This window comes from Labrus bergylta, chromosome 23 (genome assembly GCF_963930695.1).
Source record: "Labrus bergylta chromosome 23, fLabBer1.1, whole genome shotgun sequence".
NCBI lineage: Eukaryota > Metazoa > Chordata > Actinopteri > Labriformes > Labridae > Labrus > Labrus bergylta.
The window spans coordinates 18160925-18184712 of NC_089217.1; the positions used below are offsets into that span (position 1 = coordinate 18160925).

At 41.9% G+C, this 23788-nt stretch overlaps 2 protein-coding genes across 2 annotated transcripts in view; one reads left to right on the forward strand and one right to left on the reverse strand.

The window, feature by feature from the left end:
• Nucleotides 1-1147: 1147 nt before the first annotated feature.
• csrp2 (cysteine and glycine-rich protein 2) lies at nucleotides 1148-14859 on the forward strand. The gene is made up of 6 exons (XM_020649530.3): nucleotides 1148-1232; nucleotides 3726-3848; nucleotides 7083-7251; nucleotides 9629-9758; nucleotides 12688-12781; nucleotides 14612-14859. Exons 2-6 carry the CDS (start codon nucleotides 3737-3739, stop codon nucleotides 14686-14688), a joined length of 582 nt encoding a protein of 193 aa, XP_020505186.1. The 5' UTR covers nucleotides 1148-1232; nucleotides 3726-3736; the 3' UTR covers nucleotides 14689-14859.
• Nucleotides 14856-23788, reverse strand: part of zdhhc17 (zinc finger DHHC-type palmitoyltransferase 17) — a 32175-nt gene continuing 23242 nt past the window's right edge. Inside the window, exons 11-17 of the mRNA XM_065951231.1 lie at nucleotides 21151-21273; nucleotides 20279-20341; nucleotides 20049-20142; nucleotides 19312-19395; nucleotides 19051-19208; nucleotides 18818-18912; nucleotides 14856-17923 (exon numbers count right to left, since the gene is read on the reverse strand). Of these exons, the coding sequence (XP_065807303.1) occupies nucleotides 17785-17923; nucleotides 18818-18912; nucleotides 19051-19208; nucleotides 19312-19395; nucleotides 20049-20142; nucleotides 20279-20341; nucleotides 21151-21273 (756 nt within the window). The 3' untranslated portion in view covers nucleotides 14856-17784. The remainder of the gene's footprint in view (nucleotides 17924-18817; nucleotides 18913-19050; nucleotides 19209-19311; nucleotides 19396-20048; nucleotides 20143-20278; nucleotides 20342-21150; nucleotides 21274-23788) is intronic.

Sequence of the window (23788 nt, forward strand, 5' to 3'; positions counted from 1 at the left end):
GGGGGCAGGATAGCTACACATTTCACCAATATTTCCAGAGTATAATATTATCAATATGTAACATGCATGTGTACTAATGGACACAGCTGCCCACAGGAAAGGAAATCATAAACCAAGTGGGATAAGTGGAGTTGGTGCACTGTCTCCACCTCACTTCCTGTTATCATAACAACAGGAAGAACAGCTTCATTTTTCCAGCTAAAATCCACATCATTTAATTTGAAAATACATTAAAATACAAATGTCTGGCTCACTGCACACTTTACATTCAGGGTGTTCAACATCAGGTCCTGCAGCGATGTATATTAAAGCACAGAATCCACCAGAAAATGTGTTCTGAAGTGTCCTTGAGTTTGGAGCAGAGTCATTTCAGGTGGTCTGCCAAAAGTCTCAAGTGCTCTGAATAATCCACTTAAAGACTTCCATTATATTTGGGTCACAGCCATTGGCCCTAATCATTACAAAAAGGAGGACATGACCTTTAATGAACAGAAGAAATAGATTATACAAAAGGTTAATGTAGTTAGCACAGGGGAACCCCATTAGTTGTACACAGAGGCGCTGCTGGTCAATAGGCAAGGCAGGCAACTGTTTGGGACCCCAGGACAGTAGGGGCCCCCTGAGGGCTGACAGCACTCTCATTGCCCTTTTAAGTGTTGCATGTTTTAATTCTGTGAAAACCAAAGTTTATCGATGAGTCAGGGAGAGAAAAAAGAGGAAGAGGAGAAAGCATCAGGACACTGGTAGACATGATGGTGATGAATGCAGGTTGAGGGGCCCCCAAATGACCTTTTGCCTCGGGTCCCAATGGAGTCTATCGCCACTGGTAAATATGAGCATTTGTCGGAATAATATATGAACTAATAGAAGAACCCTGAGAAAGGGGGTAGGCATATATACTTTTTATTATTACCTACTCCTTTTTTGGACACTGTTCATTTTCTTCTTTTTTTTATTATTGTTTTAGTTTGAAATAAAGTCTTTCATTCATTCATTACGTTCGCATTGTTGTTTACGCAGGTGTACGTGAATGCAACAGTTCATTTTCCATCGTTTTTCTCCTGAGCGTACCTGAACGCAACGTGTTGAGTTCACGCCCCTCAAAAACCCCTCCTCCTTTCACTGAAACAGTAAATATGTGCAGTATGTGGCATTTCACAGTCAGTGGAGTAAAGTGTGCAGCTGCTGAGGAGGAGAGTGGTCTGGATACTTACCTTTTAAAACTCTACAAGGTAACTTTTTTATTTTATTACATTGTGCTCAAACGATTTCACATTACTGTCAAGACACAGATCACTGAAAATATGACTTTTATCAGGGTTAATGTCTGTTTTAAGTCAGCCTAGAAGAAAATGAATGAGACCTTTACTGTTACAGTGCCTAATTGTTTAACATTTGGTTATAACCGGGAAATGACGTTAAAACTGCCTCTAGATAACTTTAATGAAAGTCTGTTATTATAAAAGCTTGTGAAGTCGAACAGGAATTGAACATATTTACGTCTAAAGGTATTAAAACAAGTCAAGATATCTATCTTAGAGCTAACGGGTTTTCTAATTAGTAACAACAGCCTCAGGCTTTGTGTTTTAGTTATAATGGCTAATTAGCAATCAAATAAAACTTTATTGATACGAGACTTTCTAACACAGGTCTCAAAGTGCTTTACATCAGACCACAGAAAACTAATTAAACAGCACCTGTAGTGTCATGTAAGGTACCAGGGTGATAACAATAAGTTATAACATGTTTTGTAAAAAGCGTAATAAACAAAAGACAGGTTAATCCTTTTTTTAAAGATGAACCCTGAACAATACGTGTCCAAGGTTTATCACTGCTTTTATTCTGTTAAATTGTATTTTGTGGTGCCTTTACGAAACACCTTGGAGAGGAAGCGAATTAAAAAGTATGCAAATTAATACAAAACTAGAAAAAAACTAAACATGTTGACGTAATATTTATCAAAAATAATACAGCAGAAAAGGTTTACTTCTAAAAGAACAACTTTAACATTTACATGTATTATGTCTTAAAGAGACGACAGGTTCATCTTACCTTTTATTAAATCTTGTGAGAGCAAAAACTGTTAAAACAGCAAAGGGACCACAGGAATCAACCCTATTTCTTAAAATACTGAAATAATGTAATGGTTACTTACTTTCAGCTCTACTGGGTAACAGAGTATTGAGAATAGTTTCAGGAAAAGTTAGACAAGAAATGTCAAATGGACTTTAGTTAAAAAAATCAGTGAACCTTATAAGTTAATTTAATAAAATGCAAATCCATTACAGAGTTTCCACATGAAGAAAAATTCAATGAGTCACCATTTGTGAATAGATCAGTAACAGTAAAATCTGCATTAGTCCTGGTTCAGTTCAGTGGAACATTTTAATGTCCAACAATGATCTCAAACTTGATTTGCAGAATTAAGGATTTTGTGTTACAGCTCAGAAACGCTCTTAAACTTGAAATAGATCTGTGGTGGTCTACAGAGGCCAAACCCACGACATTTCTATCAACAGCAGACTTGTTGGTCTGCAGTCTGCACACTTCAACACCAACCAACCCTCTGATCACACCCAACCCCCTGAGGGAAAATTTGAGGGTAATGTTTGTGGTCTTTTGATCCCCTCTCGTGCTCGGGCCTGTTCTGCAGTCTGTAATCCAGCTGGGAGGAGATCGTACTGACTGACAAGATTAATAGTCTCTTTTTCTTTGTGTTTACCTTTCAATTCATTCACAATAACAGGACCTTTTAATGCAAGTCTTAAAAAGCATGCTATCACAGTCTTTAAATGTTAAATCTGTCTCTTTTGGGAACTCATTGACGCCTCCTTGTCATAAATTCAAAAGGGCAGTGAGTCTGTAATAACAGGCAGATGTACATGTGAGTCAGGGAGGGAATTGAGCGTCACATGAGCTCTGGTGGTAACAACAGCGTTTACGACGCACTCGCGCGTCTACTTTGCTGTTTGTTTTTGTGTATCCTGCAGCCACAACCCGTCAGACAACAAAAGCCTTAAGGGCATGGCGCCCTGAAACATTCCTCGGGGTATTAGAGTGCCCTGTTGTTTATGAGGACCTATTTTGCATCGTACAAAACTTCTTTTATTTGGATTGAAGTTGTTGCCTGGAGCGGTGTTTTTCAAATCAACCTGCAATACTAAAACCAGAAATCCAACAACATGTCTCCCCAAAGACAAAAGTAGAATTCTCTAAATGTTTACAGAAGAGGTGTTAAAAAACAAACAGGTCATATACCTGTGAGCACTGCATTTATCAGGTGCTATGTTTGCCAAAGAAACAAGAGAGATGGATGTAACCATGGTGGCATTGCCATTTTGTGGTTGTATCTGTTGCAATAAATCTTTCCAGGAGTGACCATTTTTCAAAGAGTGGGTGGAGCCTGAAAGGAGGGAAAGGTTGGTTATTCGCACTTCCAAAGTTGCCGCTTGTAGCCGGACCGTTCAATGTTGACATCCATTCTATAAATGGTGACACACATTTCCACTTGTTGGCACATCCTCGAGGTAAATAAAAGAAAGAGCATAAAGGAATCAAGGCATTTCTGAAAAACCTCCCCTCTCAGTTTTATGAGAATCATTCCTTGGTGAAACAAAAGTCTCCACAGTTCAGATGAGTAACAAGCAAGAGATCAATAAGGACAGACAGAGTATCCCTGACTCACATCCTTCTTCCTCTTCTTTCACCTTTCTATCTCTTCTCAGACACTGACACGATGCCAAACTGGGGAGGAGGCAACAAGTGTACGGCGTGCCGGGGGACGGTTTACCACGCTGAGGAGGTGCAGTGTGACGGAAAGTTTTTCCACAAATGCTGTTTCCTCTGCAGTGAGTACAGCTGTGACACATAAAACCCTGCAGAGGGATCACACTAAAAGCACTCTCTTTGTTTGAACGTCCAGCCATTTGTGTATCTTGCCATTTCTACGACATGTCACAGAGAGTTTTACTCTCTGTGGAAAAGAGAAGTACAATTTCATTTCCCTACTGAAAAATACATTTCAACAAAATTAAACCTTCCTGCAAAACAACAACAAAAATAAGGAAAAAGATTTTGTGAAGTGAAATGCAAACTTCATAATTTGACAGAGTCACCAAATGTGATGCATGAGGGACAGTGTTCTTCTAACCGTAAAGACTCAGATTAAAAGCTGTCTCTACCTCTCAAGAGTCTTAAATATCATTATGTTAGCCCAGCCAACAGCAGATATTACATTAAAAGGCACATGTTTTTTGTATTTATAATCTAATAAAAGTCTGTTTTCGCTGTTATGTCCTTGGCACAAGAAGATGAGTCAGGAGAGAGACTGGTGGGCTCACATTCATCTTTTCCACCGCTCATCATAGGGAGCGTGTGCTGACATTTCTCTCTCTGCTTGCATTGTTGTTCGTTTCTCGAACGGGGTGGGGGCGGCTTTGTCCTGCTCTTGAACCATCCTTGAAATGTCAAAGGAGGGAGATGTTCCAGCAGATGGATGAGGATTTATACAAACGCTCTCATTTAGCCGCTATCAAGAAGAAGAGTGAAGCGGTCAGCGACACAACAGATGAGTTTATACTTTCCAGCGGTTTTCAATTCAAAGGCAGCTTTGTCTCAAACTCCTACTGAGGAGATGCTGAGGCAAAAGGAACTTCATGTTCTTGACTCTTCTCTGCCCTTTCGTCCAGTTTCTCAGTTTGACATTCAACACTTTGTATGTGCATGAAAGGCAGCAACATACTGACAGAAATGCCACACAGATTCAAAAGACTCTTTCCACACTAACTCTTTGATTTGCTTGCTCAGGGATTAATGATCCAGCTGTTTGCAAACAGTTGCAACAAAGGTGATTAAACACATTGGGGCGACTTTATTTGGCTGAACTGGAATCGTCTAAGAAGCACGCAAGGTTTTGAAACTTTAAAGGAGTGGGTGGGGGAGACCAGAGAGGACATGAGTGGAGACTTTTTTTCCAGCCAGTTGTGTGAAATCTTAAACCCATATCACACAGTGACGCAGTGTCGGCCAGAGTGTGAAGAATTCATCTGATCCCAGCAGCCAGTGTGCGGTCGTAATCCACTGTACTGCTTTTGTTGTCTCAGATAATGCATTCTTTACTTTGCACCAACCCGCCAAGAGTAGAACACAGGCTTTGTCACGATGCCAGATTTTAAAACTTTAAACGACTCTAGCAGACATCAAAAAATATCGGTACCTGTTTCAATACCATGGCAGCAACAAAACAAGTTTTGCGCAATTTAGACAGTTCTCTCTCTCCTGGCTCGTGGCAGCTTTAGGTTATTTTTTATGTAACCTTTAAAGAACCAGGTTTGTCCCATTGAGATTAAGAACCTCTTTTCCAAGGTGGACCTAGCCAAGACAGTCAGCAGCAAAAAAACACAAAGTTGCAGTCAGAGACACAAAGAGAGACAAAGTATAATTTACAAAAACTCAAATTAGCTTCAAAAGAGAACCATCAATGAGTCAATTTTTGGGAGTCAATAGTTCAAGCAGTCGAGTTGAAAACGTCGACATCCTGTAGAATCTGCTTCCATGTGTTTCATTTTAGATTAAAAAAAAACATTTCAGGACAGACGCTCCTTGAATTTCAAGTCATTCTGGGTCAATAATGACTGAAGATCTGGAGGCTTACAGGACTGCAGCCTCTGCACAAGGGGCGCGCAAACTAACCACTAGGCCACCTAAAGTTTTTTTTTAACTTCTCAACTGTCAATACTAGCGATCATTCTAATAACAGAGATTGCATCGTTTAAAAAAGAAGTGGAATCGATAAGTATCACAGTATCAAATATATTGACAACCTTACTGTACAGTGATGGAATTGAAATCATGAACTCTGTTGAAGTTGAATTCTTGTGGGAAACTAGCTCCAGTTCTGGTGTCAAAAGCTTAAAAAGAAGAAGTGAGTTGAATTTCAGCTAAAGTGAAAGACCTGCAAAGAGTTACAGGATTGTTCTTTTTGAAGATCTGTAACCTGAATCAGTCAAAGTCACTTGATCTGAAAGTGGTAAGTGGTAAGTACAGAAAGAACTGGACATTTCTTTTACAATGTAATGCTCCAGACAAACCAAACTGACAGTGTAATGGAAGCCAGACTGTTGAATTACCTTTGGTTTCCCATCCATGCCGTGGCCGACTTCCATGTACAGTCTGCTGCAGCCTGAGAGAAAATGACTCCACTTACAAGCAGGTGATGGTAGTCTATATGTTGTTGTTCAAAAAGAGAAACCAACAGGACAACTCAAAGTCCAAACAAGGTCAACAATGTCTTTGTTCATAAATATTTACAGCGAGGAGGTTTTAAATTGGTCAAACGTTTCTGGAGTGAAAAAAGGTGTTTTTAAAAATCATTGATATCATCACAATGTGAAGCTTAAAGTCTAGAAATAACCTTCAGCCAGGGGCCAAAATCATCGTGCATATTTAGTCAGCTGCTAACGCTGAGGTAAACAGGAAGCTCTAACTTTTTTAGCGCAGGAACAAGGTGACCAACTTTTTTGGGCTGAATAGATATTATCTAAAACTTTTTGTAAAAGATTTTCTGCACCACGATGCAGGAAGGATTTCTCCTTTGCATTCCTCATGTTCCTGTTGTCCACACTTCCTCTCCGCTGAGGTGGAGGTCGGAGCAGGCCGTGCATGAATGAGGACGGCGGTGGTTGTGGGAGCGACACAGTCTGATGGTGGAGGCTGGGCGTCAGGGATGTCGGGTGGTAGTAGTGCCAGATCACGTCGCTGAAGGTTGAGGGGAGCTCCATTTACTCGAGAGTCTGGCTTCTGCTGCCGGGACAAGACCTCCCGGGCTTCTAACACACTGACACAGGGGGGGGGGGGGTCCATAGCAGCATGCTGTCCCCACCAACAATCCCGAGGAACCTACAAGACCTGAGAGCTCAGGAGTAAAGTCTTCTCTTGTAAATGTACAAATGCTTGCGCTATCGTCTTATGTCTTCCTTAAGAAACAACATTTTCATGACAAAGAGTTCAATTGTATTTCTTGGTAATGTGCACAGATACAGTCTTCATGCCTAATAACCACTTCTTACTTTCTGCGTCCTCAGTGGTTTGCAGGAAGGGCTTAGACAGCACCACGCTGGCCATTCATGACCAGGAGATCTACTGCAAGTCATGCTACGGGAAGAAGTACGGCCCCAAAGGTTACGGCTACGGTCAGGGCGCGGGGACGCTCAACATGGACCGAGGAGAGCGGCTGGGAATCAAACACGAAGAGTAAGCTGGAACTACTGCTCGAGTGATGATTGCATGAAGTTTTGTGACGCTCAGTTTTGGTTCACTGTGACTTAGAATGAAGATAATTTAAATTTGGAGGTTATTTCAGGCAACATGCCAAAGAATGCCTGCAGTCATTGTTTCAAAGAAGCCATGTGCTCCAAGTAACTGCAACATGACTTCACATGGACTCTTTTTTAAATTGTCCATGAGGTTGAAGAGGTCAGTTGGTTCAGTGGTCCACTGTTTGTGTAAGGATGTTTATACGTCGAGGCTGCTGACTCTGACTGTGCCTTTGTCCCCAAACAGCATGCAGTCATTGTGTTAAAGTCAAATAGCTCCAAAAAAGAACATGAACAAAGACCCTGAATATAGTCTTATGATAGCATATCCCAAGTACAGATGGGCTCAAAATTGCCTGGAAAAGCAGGATTTGTTTTCCCAGAACTTCTCGCTGTTGAATTTTTTTCACGAGGCAACCGGAAATAAATCTTGATGGGAAATTTGGTAAACAGTCCACCGCTTTATCAAATACAGCTGCGCTGGTTTGGTGAGCAGAGTACGTCAAGGAAGAGAAATGTAATGATCGGAGAGTGTAACGGTTCAGGACTGATTATCTCCAAGACGGATACAAAATCCCCTCTCACTGCGTTTCGTTCTGAACTTGTTTGTCTTCCTTCTTCCCTTTCTTTTGGAAGGCCTGGCCCTTGACCTCGAATATACAAATCATTATTCAAAAATTCTCTGAACTTTACAGTGCAGGAGAAACAGCGTAGCAGGCTGTAAACGTACAAACTCAGTCACAAAAAAAGCCCTTCAGTGTTCATCTTTCACAAGGTTGTTAAGTCATACTGAGAGGACTCCCCCCTCCAGAGTGAATACAACTGCTAGAAACAATGATTAAAGGCTTTTCACATTGTTTCTCGGATGCTTTTCAGCTGACGCAGGATGTCACGATGCGTCGGGCTGAGAGCTGAGCTGCTGGTAGTTTGTTAATAAGTCCTCAGGAAGTTCAGATATGTCAGTATTAATTGGTCATGAGAAATTAACCGCAGACCAAAACAGATAGAGTGATTAAGATTACGATATATACTTTATTTATCGCATGAGAGAAATTCACTTTTACACTCTGTTGTTGAACATGCTGAACACACACAGACTGAAACAAACAGGATCCTATGGACATGCACTAAAGGAGAGACGTCAGAGTGAGGGGCTCAGCATCTCACAGCGAGCGCTCCTGAGCTGGTGGGGAGTTCAGTACCTTGCTCAAGGGCACCTCGGCAGAGCTCAGGAAGTGAACTGGCACCTCTCCAGCTACCAGACCGATTTGAAGACTTGAGACTTGAACTGGTTCCCAACCCAGGTCCCTGCAGACTGTACAGACTGAGCTACTGCTGCCCCTGTTATCTCACCCTCTCTGGAAGGGCTGTGAGCCAAGCTGTCGCTGAATTTAATTCAGCTAAAATTCAGCCTTTTTCCTTCACCTTTTTGACGTTATGGTTAGGAACTAAGGTGATGGGACTCAAAGCACTAAAAAATAACTCAGCTTGAAATATTTAAATGACAAACAGACACCTGGTGCTAATCAAAAACTCTAATAAATGTGTATCTAATGTTTAGAAAAACACTGAAAAAGACTCATATAGGCTGATATTGGGGAAAAGAAGATATAATCAAAGCTCTGTGCTTTAAAGCTAAAACCATTGGGTTCACAGGTTCAGATTTAATTATTATATCAACATTTGAGGCCTCCCACCTCACAAAGACCTTATATATATATACCCCTCTAATACAGGATGTAAAAGCAGCAAAAAACAAGAAAACAAAGACCCACACACCCTGACTGTTTGCTCCTGCTCCAGACGTCAGGTGATGACTGTTATGAAAGAGATTATTATGCAACCAGCAGGAGCCCTCTTACCCTCCTCTCTGTCCTCCGCCACAAAGAGCTTCATTCAGGGGCCACTGGGGCTGGCAGTCACCCTCCGATAAGCTCGGCTCCAGGGCCCCAGGGTGCCCCGTTCACTTTCCCACCACTGGCTGAGGACAGAGGCGAGAGACAGTAGAGGAGGAGGTGCCACCAGGTTTATTTCTGGACTTTTTGTCTTTTTTGAAAACAAGTTGTAATCATTTATAAAGTTGTAACAACGTTCTCTAATTAATGTTCGACTAAAGAATAACTGAGGTATTTATTACCGCACAGCTCAGTGTTTTGGGTCATTCCTGGGTCACTGAGTAAATGTTTTCACAAGAGCAGAGGAGGCTGTGGTACAGAGAGAACATCCAGAAGAGTGACCATTGTTTTTGTGTTGTTTCAGAAGCAATATGCTAATTTATACTTACGTTTATATATATTCACTCTCTCTCCCTCAAGGACACACACTCACAAACCGACCACCAACCCCAACCCGTCCAAATATGCGCAGAAGTTTGGAGGTTCGGAGAAATGTGCCCGATGTGGAGACTCTGTCTACGCGGCTGAGAAGATCATGGGGGCGGGCAAGGTGAGCGTTTAAACCATCGACTACACTCTGTTAAAACTATCACATTGTTTCTCCAAATTTAATTCAACGCTTAAAGATGCGACCAGTATTCACCAGCAATGAAAGAAGCATTCAAGGGACATTTTTGGTGAAAGAAGAAATACTACAGCACAAAAAAACTCCATTACAAGGTTTAGTTTTGCACTCAAAATGAAAAACTACAGATTTTTTCCTGCCACAAAATCAACATTGAGTATTAAAGTAATGGCACGATGGCTCCCATCAGTGTCTTATTATGAGATTCACTTTGATCAATGTATCTGCAAGCAGAACTGTAGCTTTGTGGTCGGGGGGTTTGATCCCCAGCTATTGCTCCTGTCACATGTCGAAGACTTCATGGCCAAGATGCCGAATCCCATATTCATCCCTCGGCTACGGCATGAATTGATTATTCTCATCTTAACGTTGCACTTTAATGAATCTTTTATGAGTGTTCATCTCTATCTGAAGGGTGAAACAAAAAGCTTTGTGTGCAGGATAGAAACACACACAGCTCATCAATCTGTCCAGACGGCGGCCAAGTGGACCATTTAGCTTTCACTGGTCGAGCCAAGTTGCAAAAATGATGACTCTAGGCTTGAGTGAGAATCAATCTGTTGTCATGACAACACTAACAGAGTGTGTACAAATAGGCTGCGTTTGGGAATCTGGTCTGATGCGACGGCATTAAAGAATGTGCTTCTGCTGCTCTTTCCTGCTGATGAACTGCACGTGTTGCTCAATGTTTAAGATGTAACGTTGGCTTCACAGGGTTATAACCGACCTTTGATAGGAATGCACCAAAACTGAGGCTAATGAGTTAATCTCTTAAATAGTGTGATCAGGTAATCTAACAATTGAGATAGCAGTCTGCAAATCTGTTTAGCTCCATGCTTCTGTCAAAGGCATTCTGGGTCATTTTGCAGGAAGAAAAAACGAGGGAGCTAAAGTCTCAGCTCTCTGGAGGTATTTTGTGATTGCTATGACACTTGGTAATTTATGCAGTTTGTTGTTTTGACCAGATGTAAGGGCAAAGCTCCTTTTGTAAGTGATTGAATTTTGGCCTCAAGAGAAGGGGAGTTCAAATATCTTGAGGTCCTGTTTATATGTCAGGATAAAAACTCTTGTGTAATCGAAAGACTGATTGGTATTATGCAGATTTTTATACCAAACTGTTGTGGTGAGGAGGCAGTTTAGAAGAAAAGCTGATCTCTATCCCAATCCTGACCCGTGGTCATGAGATGTGAGTAGTGAACGAATGAATAAGCTCGCTGATACAAACAAATGTGTTTCCATGGTTGTGTTGTTGGCTTAGAATTAAATTTACTGCACAAACTGATGGCAGAGACTGACACAACGCTGTAGTAAACCTGACATGGCATTGGGCTAACAGGAAGCAGCAACAACTGTCAGGTTTTCAAATTAAAAGTTTTAAACAATAGTGTAAGAATTGAACTTTTGATCAAACTCTATAGTAGGAGCTGTTCCATCTCGTCTGAACGTCGTCATGGAGACGGTTTGTAAACACTTCTCACAGTTCAGTCTGAATGTTTTCAAAGTGAACTGTACGAGCTGAGAAGGTTTAAAGCGCCCAAACATCTTTCGGCGCCGCCAGTCCGATATCCGATACATAGATTACGTCAATATCGGACCCGGGACCGATTTTAGATCAGATCGGTCCCATCTCTAATAGTGATGACTTCAGGAGCATTTCGGGGTTCAGTGTCTTGCCCAAGGACCGTTTGAAACAGGGGCAGCTGGTACCTTGTTCTCTCCAGGGTGGGCAGATTCGTTACTTGATACCCAAACCCTGATATTGGGTCTTAAAAGTCATGCTGAGTCTTTAGCATTAAGCTTTTAAAAAAATCATGCTGAGTCTTTAGCTTTAAACTTGCCCTGAGAAAAATGAAGCATATTTTGTCCCTTAAACCGCCCCAGAACCACGATGTGCATCACAAACCACAGGAGTGAAACATGTCTGAGCAGATTGAACACACATGCCTTTAACAGTCCTGAACCACATGCAGGAGGTTCTGGTGTGGTCGCTCCTAATGACAGAACCCAAATCCTGTTCTTGTGATTGAACCCAGTCCATACAGTTTGGATGCTGGCTTCCTAACAGCTGCCTCTAATCGTCTGGACACTGCGCTCTCTGCCAGATGTTGTTGACACGCAGATTTAGAGCAGATGAAGTCATGAAACTTTCACTCCAGAGTTAAAAAAAAAAAAGTCAGGATGTTTAGTTCGACGGGGATAAAAACCCAATGAAACCCAGCGTGAGGACTCATAAAAACCTCTCCGCAGAGGAGCACAGATTTTCTGTTTCCTGTAGGAAAAGTGAGTGAACAATTTCAGAGGATTCATGCATGAGCTGATTTACAGCAGGTGATGTCATGAGCTGTTAGCGTGTTTCCCCAACGGGAGGAAATCTGAAGCATAACCTGTAATTTCCCTTTAATGAAGATATTCTTAGCTGCTTTGATGGAGTTAATGAAGGAAATCATGACACACGTGTTTTATGAACAACCTGCAATTATCAACTTTAAATAACCATAAACACAATATATTTTTTCAAACCTGACTTGAGTTTTGTTTTAATGCTGTAAAACATAAAGGTCACATTTTATCCTCCTTTTGGACCAGTTTAAAGGAAGAGTGTGCGACAGTTTACACATAAATACAGCAGAAATCAAAGTCTATCCTCTGTAAATATCTCAGTCATGACTGTCTACAATGAGTGAGAAGCTCGAGTCCTGCCAGCTGTGTTGTTGTCAGAGCTGTGTTTACATCATGTTTACATGGACGTCCCGTCCTGTGTATAAAGCTGTTTGAGTCAAGAACTAGAGAAAAGAAGAATAACATACTCACTGATTATTTGGATGTCACTGAAATGATGTCTTCTTTCTCCTAGCCGTGGCATAAGAACTGCTTCCGCTGTGCAAAATGTGGCAAGAGCCTGGAGTCGACCACTCAGACTGAGAAAGACGGAGAAATCTACTGCAAAGGTGAGTTAATTGTCTGAGACAAAATCTACATAAACTACATACTGTGCGCCTGTGATGTTTGATTTCAGCATCACAACACAATATTTCTGTAACAACTTAAGTAATTAAGTCATGATGTAGATTTCAAAGACAGACAGGAATAAAACAAAGTCAGATGAAAAGCTGCTTTATTCATCAGACGTTTAAACTCACGCTGCATTACTCTCAATGCGTGAGGGATTGCTGCACAGTTATCCAACAGCAAAAAATGTTTTCACTAGAATGTGTTGGGCCTTTACTACGACATTTGCACAAAAATTGGTTGGATATCTGGAGTGCATAGCCTCTCTGAGTGACAGGGGCTTCTCGCTAGATGTCTACTAACTAACTAGGGCTGCACAATTAACTTGTCCTTCCCAAGATCAAAGAAACAGGATTGATGGTGAATATTTACATTTCAAATTGCGTGCTCCTTCCATAAAAACAATGTTGTCGCCTTTTGATTGTATTTCAAGATATCCATGACTCTGTTTAAATTATGGGTCATGTTTGGCCACTTGTGAGGGACCAGTGTGAGCCAAAAATGCTAGGACAGATTTTACAGCCTTAAGGGGGCTCTCACAATCCCTAAACCTAAGTCTAAATGAAACATCTGTGCTGTGTTTTGGTCAAAATATAACATGAATCAAGCACCAGAGGAGGTTTGTGACCCTGTATAAACCAGCTCTCTCAGAACGCTCCGTTTTGGTGTGTGTCTCTTTAAATGCAATGAGCCCCCCCCCATCCTTCGCTAGTGAGAATAAAAATAGGGGACCTGCTCAAAAGTTTTGTTCTAGGCTGGGGGTGGAGTCCATGGGTGGAGATATCAGGAGAGGGGAGGCTTTTTTTTTTTACCAGAATCCCACTGTGACATCACAAGGAGAGCACATTTGAAACAGAGCATTTATCTCTGTGTTGCAAGACTTATGCAGACCACAAACAAAGGACTGGATGGGTTTATTTCACATTTTGTGGGTCAGTAGACACTCAGGTTACCCAAATATATGTTCAAAAACACTGTACAAGTCGTTAATATGTCTCCTTTAAAAGCACATTTATAGAAAAGGAGTGACTTGCTGCAGCAGCAACGTAAATCCCTGCAGGTTCACCGATTGCAAAACACTCACGAGTTCACCTGTTGGATTTATGATTTACTGTCTTATGATTCAGTCAGGTCAAAATATACAGCTGCTGAGCCCAGACTGTCTGCACTGTTAGTAATTATGACATCACTGATGGCGCCTGCTCTTAAAACTGAGTAAGCAGCTATTCACAAGCATTGATGATTTGTGAGTTTTAAAGAGTTGTACAGGGAGCAGCTGTCGCAGTGAGGTCACCGCTGTCAGCTGATGAGATCATGTCAGCACAAGCTGAGCTGCTTGGTCTGGCTCTTATGTAACAGCCTTTTCAAACTAAACACACACACTGTTGTACTCACTGGGGTCGCAGATAATTAGTGTGTGTGTGTGTGTGGTGTCAGTGTTGGTCGTCAGTGGTCTGGTCAAACTAACAGAGCTGCTCACTGTCCCCCTGACTGTGGAAACGGGGTCATAAGCACACTATGATTCAACAGAACACATGCAGATGTCCACAGATGGATATTAGCTGTGAGTTTGATAAGGAGGAATTTTTCACCTGAGCATCCAACAATGCCATCAATCTGTGGATTTATCTCACATGGCTCTCTGTCTTCTTCCGGAAACATCCTGAGCTGCAGACCGGAGATTTCACAGTAATGTAAGGGAGCAAGTTTTACAATTTAATCTGCAGCTTGTTTAAGAGTTTTTCTTCTCTATCCATCTTTCTCTGCAGCGTGCTACGCCAAGAACTTCGGGCCCAAAGGATTCGGATACGGCCAGGGAGCCGGCGCTCTTGTTCACGCTCAGTGATGGACCAACTGGATTTTCTTTTCTGAACAGACAGTCACACCTTCATATGTTTTCTCTTTCCTACATGAACATTAAACTCTTAATATCTCGTCTTTTTTTTTCTCTTTCAGAATGCTTTTATGTTTTAATAGGTGTTTGTGATACAAATAAAGAGATGAAACCACAAGTTCACATTTGACTGTATTTTATTATTAAAGCCATTAAAACTGAACCATGCCCATATGTTTACATCTGAAGCGGAGTAACAGTGATGTCTGGAGGTGGGCAGAGAGGCACTGGAAATGATAATGTGCTTTTTATCCTTTTTATTTGATTTTATGATGAGAGGGGAGACAGAACAGAGACTTTTTTAAGGGCTGCTGGAAGAACTAGTGAGGACTGAAAATGGCTTTGAGTTCATGTCCTGGTTGAGCTTGAGTGTTGAAATCTGCCCTAAAAAAACACAAAAAAACCCTCGTCCAATCACCTTGAAGGCATTATTACAACACAAGGAGTTAGTCACGGGTACTGATATGATATCTACAACCAAGTAAAAACCTTTGACCTCCAAAAGAGGAGCTGCTGTTTTTTGTGTTTTTAGGGCAGAAATGACATCAGTGGTTCGTTTTGTGAGTCTGGGGGAATGATCGGTGAAATGATGACATAACCGTCCTCTTCTGATGATGCAAACATGAGGCCCAAAAAGTTTTCCAGAGGCCTTTTAAATGTAATATAACCTCCGTCTATCCTTAAAACTATTGCATGATCACATTTCAGCTTTTAGAAAACCAAAAAAAAAAAAAAAAAGAAGTCGGCATCTGCCTTAGTTCTCTAGTGTCTTTGCTTTACAATTTGTACATCCAGTGGTATAACAAACCCAGCGGTACATGACATAGAAATAAAAAAAACAAAACCCTTTATGATGACTACAGAGTCCACAAGCATGAAACATTCAGATATATTACACACTTGCACAGGACGGCCCGACGGTGAGATCAGCCGCCTTGAAAGAAAGAACTTCCACTAAACACTGGATTTGAGGGAAGGAAACTCATTTAAAAAAAAAAAAAAAAAAAAAAACAACGGACAAATGAACAGAAAAAGTACTTGCAAATACTTAACATTCACTATATACAAACACGTGGCTTGCCGGGCTGTCACCATGGTGATGAAAACGGGTTTGACGGGGGGGGATATACAGCGAGAGCCCAGCTGTCCCAAGCATCGTACATGCAGTGGAGTTTCCTGGCAGGGGGGGGAGGGGGGGGGGGGGGTTAAGGGTTAAAATGCCTATAGACAGCAGTGTCGGACATCACTAAAAGCTACAGTCATACACTTGGAGTATAGTCACTTGGTTTTCTTCTTGGCGTTTCGCTTGGAAGAAAACCCCCAAACTCAAAAAAACCCCCAAAAGAAAACAAAAATGAAGTTTTGTCAAGGAAGGAGCACCTCGGGGCTAACACTGACGAAAAGAAAAACATTACAGAGAAATATATTGTTTATGTACAGATGCACATTCTTTACACTTCAGTCCATCCTGCTGCTGCTAATGCTAACGTGGAGCCGACTGCACAGGTGGGGGGGGGAGGGAATGGTGCGAGAGGTCCAGATAGGGAGTGATGGAGTCGGCCATGTTTGATAGGCCCCTCCTCCTCCTCCTCTTCCTCTCTGTCAACATACGGGAGAGTCGGCGTGCTGAGCCCGTGTGTTCAGAAACGGCCCAAAAAAAACAACACAACAACAAAACAAACTAAAAATCAGTGCAATGTTGTAGGCAGACAAAAGACAAAACATATAAGACTTTACAGCTTGTTGAGAGAAACACATGGAATGACCTGTCCTTGTAAACTCGTCTGTCCATTCTTCTTCTCTTTAAACTCTGCTGTTAATAAATACACTCACTGTACCTGCACCGCAGTCAAGGTCCCGGGCTTCTTCCACCTCAAACAGCTACAGGTACTCGTTCCATATTTTTTTTTTCCTCATAAAAACCTACTCAGCTAAAAATGGTGTGAAATGTAAAAATGATGGCGCTAGCACATAATTACTTTGTCTATAAATAGTTTTAAAATAAATATACCTGTATCACATTGTCTGTAGGATATTTTCTGTCACGTATACACGGTGGTCGCCGCTGGAGGAGTCGGAGTTCTCGTGCTTCGCCCTGCGTTTATACTGCATTACAACTGTTTTTTGTTTTGTTTTTTGTTTTGTTATTTTTTCCTTGCAAAAATGTTATCTTCTGTGGTCGCAGCTTCTCGTCAGCAGGTGAGAACTTTTGGACTCCTCCAGCAGCTCCAACATTTTTCCTCTCTGATAAGTTCAACTAATGTTGGCGGATCCTCATCAGCTCGAGTCGAAACTCATCACGGTGCAAAATCAAGACCCTTAAAAAGACATTCCCTTATCTCGATCACACTTAGAAAAAAAACTCATGGTTTTAAAAAAAACAAATCCTTCAGCCTCGCTGGCCACTACGGGTAAATCTCACAGGAACAGCAAAGTTCCTGAACCAATCAGAAACCAAAGAAATACACACAGGGCACATCAACGGGGACACCATAAATAAGGATAATATATAAGGGAAAGGAGAAAGAATGATACTGCCACTTTAAGGTGCCGCTCTCTTTGACGGCGTCACGTTTGAAAATCCTCTCGCTCGCCCTCTCTCCTCTCCGCTCGTGCCTGGCAGCATCGCACCGTCCAAAGGGCTCGGGAGAAGAGACGAGGCGGAGGGGTCAGAAAGCAGCGGAGGTACAGTAATGAAGTCCCAAGTTGTAGAATAGTAGTAGTAGTAGTAATAGTAGTAAAGTTGTTGGTTTTTGGGGGCGGAGTCAGAGGCGGGTAGTAGGTGTGGTGTCGCCCCGTTACAGCATGCTAGTCCTGGCTGATTTTTTTTTTCCAGTCTTTTGATCGGTGAGGGAGAGATGGTCCAAAAAAAGCAAGCGCTCCCGAGAACAGCATCGCTCTGATATGAACGCCATGTGGGGGGGTGGGGTGGGGGTGCAGGGAGCGGGGATCCATTCAAACTTCCTTCCACACAGCGACACTCGACTCCCCCCCCTGCTCCTCTGCCCCCTCTTTCCTCCTCCTCTTCTTCTTTGTCGTCTTCTTCCTCTACACCAGCTGGTAGCCCGAGCCAGACGTCTGGTCGTATTCCACTGTGTACTGCGTGGTCCAGTCCACCGCCACGGGCCGCATCAGGCCGCAGCAGCGGATCTCGAAGAAATCGATGAGGTTTCTGAAGCAGCCGTGGCTGAAAAGTGACAAAGACGGAGATAAGAATTTAGACTTTGATCATACAATATATATATATTTTTTTTACTGTAAGCATTTCTTAACCAGTGTTTTTAAAAATGAAACGTTTCCAGAGCATGTTTCACTTTCTGTAGATAACGTCTTTAAAACCACAGCGGAGCCACAGACGATTTTCAGCCATCATCGGTGAGATCACTTCAAACAATGGTTCATCATCTTCATCATTTTACAGACTTATTATAAAACTAAACTCAACTGAAGAAACCAACAACAAAAAAGGACAAAAAGAATCTCCTATGATCTTCTTATCTATTTATAAAATCATGAAAAGTATAAAACACACAAGTAAGCATCAAGGTTGGAAATTATCACCCGTCACCCGGTCAAATAAGGTCGTTTTTTTTGCAACTTACCGGGTGGTCACAGTGAAAGTGGCGTAACAGAGTGATTTCTATCAACAAACATCTTCAAATGAATGCCAGATTCCTGCTTGTTCCGCTCTGATTTCATGCTTTTAAAACAACAAATTAATCATCCGGCCTCTCAGTCGAGGTTCATTTGTAGCTCAATCAGCTAAGTGAGTTAGCCTCTGAGGACGTGGTTACCATGGAGACTCCTAAAAGTAACTAAAAACTAAAATATTTAAAATAAACTTTTTCTGTTTCTGAGCGAGAAAAGACACTTCTCTTTAATAGTTGAAACATTTCGCAAACCATGAAACAAGATTGAAGGCGTAACTATGGCGCCCTGAAACAGCAGTCTGAAGAGGATTAAGTGACAACACTGTGTTTTTACTTGGTTGCATCACAACAGTTTGTTTTTCTGAAACCAGCTGAAATACTGAGATGTAGTTCTGACTTCAGTTTATAAAAAAAAAGAGGAGATAACTTACTTGAAGGGGCTTTCGATGGACGTGGCTGTGACTTTAAAGTGCTTGTATCTCCGAGCGTTCATCCTTTCATTGGTGGTGATTCCCAGAGCTGCGATCTGAGAAACATTCAAGGAAAGCAAACAGATATAAAGAAGAGATTCAAATCCTCCTTAAGAGGGGGATCATGTGTGGATCTTATATTATAAAGACAAAAACTAAAGTTATCATTGTGTTTCTGTAAGTTATGTGCACACCTGGTAGAGCTGACACATGATGAGCACGGCCACCCACATGAAGTGGAAAATGCTGTTGAGGAACATCCAGAACATCCAGGGAGAGCAGGAGGCGATCTGGGTCAGGTAGAGCCAGAAACCGTCCTTCGCATAACTGGTGGCACAGTGGATCCTCCAGTCTGAGAGAGAGAGAGAGAGAGAGAGAGAGAACGTGAATCAGCTGGGCATACAGGATAAGTGATGAGAAAAACAGGAGAAGGATGATGTTTGTTTTTTACTCACAGGAAATGCAGCCGTAGATCATCCAGCAGATCATGCAGAGCAGGAAGAAGAGATAACCCATGAAGTAACGATGGTTCCCACTTCCTGTAGAGGAGAAACAACAGAGTCAGATGAGATGAAAGAAAACACCTCTTCTGGATGTTTGGCATGTGACGTCTTCAGTCTCATTAGCACCACACACAAATGATAGCTGATGATGATGATCAATTTCAATTTTAGAAAAAAGAAAAGAGGAGATTTCCTTTCTCTCAGGTCCATCATGTATAAATCAGAAATAGAAAAAGTTCTCAATACAGCGCAGAAACTCAGAGAAGCTGAAAGTTTAACAGATGACAAAGACAGGAAACATACTGTACTACAACCTGATCAACAAATTAAATATATTCTAAAGGAGGACATGAAGTACAAAGAATTCGACTGCACTATGAGATAATTAAATCATCGGAGGAGCTTTTCTAATCTCTTTCCAGGACTCTGTAGTGAAGAGGTGTGTTGGTCTGTTTGTTCAGATAGTTTCTATAGTTTCAAAGCTTCCTTCTGAGTTTTCCTGACCAGCTGCCTCCCCACCATCTCCTGTCTGCTTCAGACATCCTCTTACAGACTACACACACGCACACTTGCTTCCTGCACAACATATTTTTCCTTCTCTGTGTTTCCTTCATCCTCCAGTTGTGTTTCTGTCATTCCACATAAAGAAAACTTGGTGCATTTGTTTGGTGCACGTGTTTATCACATACCGACACAGTTGCCCACCCAGGGACAGTGGTGGTCGAACTTTGCGATGCAGCGGTTACACACTGCGCAGTGTTTGGACCTGATGGGCTTCCGTATCTGCAGAAGAGAGTTGTTATTTATGCAATGATCTTCAGAGTCTAACGTGTGTGTGTGTGTGTGTGTGTGTGTGTGTGTGTGTGTGTGTGTGTGTGTGTGTGTGTGTGTGTTGTGAGATAGAAGTCAGATTTTTTACCAAGCAGGTGCTGCAGAATATGCTCAGATCCAGGCTGCCTGTCTCTGCCAGCTCCACAATCGTCTGTCGGGAGGAAACACAAAAAAACAAAAAACAAGATTTAAAAAACAAACAAACAAGAGAAGCAGACTGAGACATGGCAGAAAAATGAATGAACACAGAAAATCATCTTGCCAAGGTCTATTTGGCGCTGACACAATAGACCTACTGACAGTGAACAGGCCGAGGATGGAGCCTCCAGCAGAGTGAACATGCAGGACTGACGCTCGGCTGATTTACAAGCTGCGATGGGATTTACACTATTCAGATTTTAAGGTAAAATACCTTTTACACATGTTTTGGTTTTTATCTCATCTTCACAATGAACATTTTCCCCTTCTGTTTTTTTTTTTTTATTTATTTTTTATTTTTTTAAATCAGCCTGCTTCAAAGCTTAGCTCGACAAAAAAACTTGACGTTTAACAATCCTAAACAAACTATTGAGAGGAGAACAAGAGGTGGAAGAGGAGAGGAAAGCTCTGAGGCCTTTGATGTGAGGCGGCTGCCCGGCTTTGACAGCAGTGAGTGCTGCGCTAACAATGTAGGCTAAATTTAGCTCCTCATCAATCAGAGGCCTGGTGAAGAAGAAGAGCCTCCGCTGTGCTCCAATACAGTGTGAGAACGAGAGGCCGAGAGGAGAGAGGGGCGAGAGAGGGCAGCGGGCCAGAGTCAACCACGGAGCACCCGCCATGTTGGAAATTATCCAACATGGCGTGTCTGTGTGTGTGTGTGTGTGTGTGTGTGTGTGTGTGTGTGTGTGTGTGTATGTTTGTGTGTGCGGGTGAAAACATGTACAGCATGATAGATCTGAAGTCATATTTGAACGCGGTCACCTTTTTCTTCTGCTCCTCTGACGCTTTGATGATTCCCGGGTCAGACTTCCAGGATTTGCCGAAGTTGTAGAAGAGAGCCAGCGTGTTGATCAGGAAGGGGACGTGGACGGTGGCGAAGGGGAGATGTGCAGCGCGGTTAAGGAAGAAGGCAGTTCTTGTTTTTTTTTCCTCTGGCTTGTTTTTGTTTGTCACTCTAAATACAGAGACACAAACAGCTTTGTTTTTCTTTCACCACAATTCAATGACATCCCTCTAACCACACAGATGACTCCCAGGACAAAGCACCATGTGACCACGTCTCTGTCCAAACAGTCTTTTAAAGATCTCAAAATAATAAAACACATCTGTCATTTTGGAAAATATACTTTCTGCTTTCTTGCCCAAAGATAAACAAGAAGATAACATTCTTATTTATGAGCGCTTTATATGAAACAGCCGCTATCTTGGTTTTCCAACTGCTTTTTCCTGCTGGTCGCTACGGAGACGGTTGACTCAGGCAACCAAGGCATTACCAAACCCTCAACACCTGATTGTTTCAAGTTGCCTCAAAAGATCCTGTCGTAACAAATCATTTGAAATGTAAAACATGCAGTCCAGAAATCAGGAACATCTGGCTCCACAAGTTGTCAGAGAATTAATTTCCATGATACTCTAATAAATGAGATTCTTAATCTGTATGAGGTTTCTCCTGGTTAAATACATTTGAAATAAAAAAATGATTTTGTTTACTAAGTTTTCTTCACCGTCAGACTCATTCACTGATGGTCGTCTTAAACACATAGGTAACTGCAAAAAGAGCCGACACAGCTAATCCAGCATACTGCAAATGGAGCTATGGGACAGAATATTTTCACATATCAGCTGGGAAAAAAAAACTACAGCTGACGAAATCACATTTACTCAATGTTCCCTGTTTACATTTTCAAAGCAGAGGAAATGTCACATAAAGCAAACAGAGCAGTGGGACAGAATGCCTGGTTCTGTCCGCTCAGGAATGATTCTATGTAGAAACAGAGTCAGGTTTTCTTGCTTCACCAGCTACCACGGTGCATGAAGAGAGAAAGGCTTTAAGAGGTCAAAAAGCTGCAGCAACACTTGTAGTACAAAGATCAACTTTATCAGACTGGTGTGTTCTGGCTTGAGGCCTTCTGATGACCTCCCCAAGAATTATTCAATGAAATAATCAAATGTTCTTCTATAAAGTGATATTAAGTTATGAAGCTTGTTGGATAATGGAGTAACATATTAAGACATTACGTTGATTAGCCTAGTGTCTCTGAGACCCGGCCCTGAAATACTCGACCAGAAATGGCAACAAAACAAACAATAAACAATTAAACAACTTAAAGCTGATGTGTATAAAAGACGTGTCTGCTCAGTCACTACAATCCCATCAGTGTGAGTCAGATTTTCACTTCACGGTAACGTGACAGAGAGAGACGTTGTGACGCAGGGAGCAGCTCACTGTCATCACGGCTCACACAGTACGACGAGGATCATTTCACAACAGCTCATCATGACTTCATCTCATGAACAAACAATAACAACACACACAGCTGTCCCAGAGAAGACAGAGTTTGAGCGAGTTAGTCCTGCAGGTGTGCATCATGAGTCATCTGAAACTGGAAAGCAGCAGAGTGACACAGAGAGAGGCAGACAGTGTACGGCTCCACACCGTGTGCTGATGTCAAGTAGGACCGAATCATCACTGCAGGTCAGAAACTAACGACTCACAACGCTGGTAAGTGAGACTTTCACTTCTTAGCCTGAAGACAAAGGTGGACGATTGCCAAGGTCGTTGCATTTAAAAAAATTGTTGATCCAAATTTGAAGTTCATTTAATGTATTGACTTTCCAACAAACATCGGTGCTGTTGGCTCAAGCAGCTCAATCAGTTTTGACATTTTATTGCTTATTGTTTATCACCAGAGACTCTTGTTTCTGCTTTTTATGACGTTGTATGTTGTCAAATGTGAAGTGTCAAACCTGCTACAACATCAACAAAGGACTTCAGTGCTACAAGTCTGTTTGAATGTTAGTCACTTCTAGCAGATATAATGCTGCATTCAGGGGCTCTTCGATGGTCCCAGTTTAAGAGTTGGGAGGGCGTTCTTCCGACTTCAGTGTGTTTACGTGCTTTCAGTTCGCAAAGTGGGAATGTTATAACAACAACAAAAAAACAGAGTGGACGCTACAAAGAAGTTGTGTGGAAAGACTCTGTTACAAGTTATATTTGAGCAAAAAGTTAACATGCAATGATTTAGTTAATGAAAGTATCTTAATTGTTTCCATTGTTCCCACTTGAGCAGGTGTTCATGAACATTTCATAACATTTGGAAATGTGTTTTTCTGATGTGACCAACTCCACATGAATGCAGGGAGAGTCACATATAAAATGCACCAACATGACCCCCACAGCCTTGTGGTCATCCAGCATCACTGTCATGACTCCACTGATGAGTACCTTCCTCACACTGACAGAATGATAAGAGGCCTCTACACGTCTGAAGAACAAACGATACCACCGATCTTCAGAAGTATCTCCAGAAAAAGCAGGGTCTCCACATCAACCCCTCCTGAAATGACCTGCTAAGTAGAAAAACTCCCCAGAGCATCTCATTGGTCTATTAACTTAGTG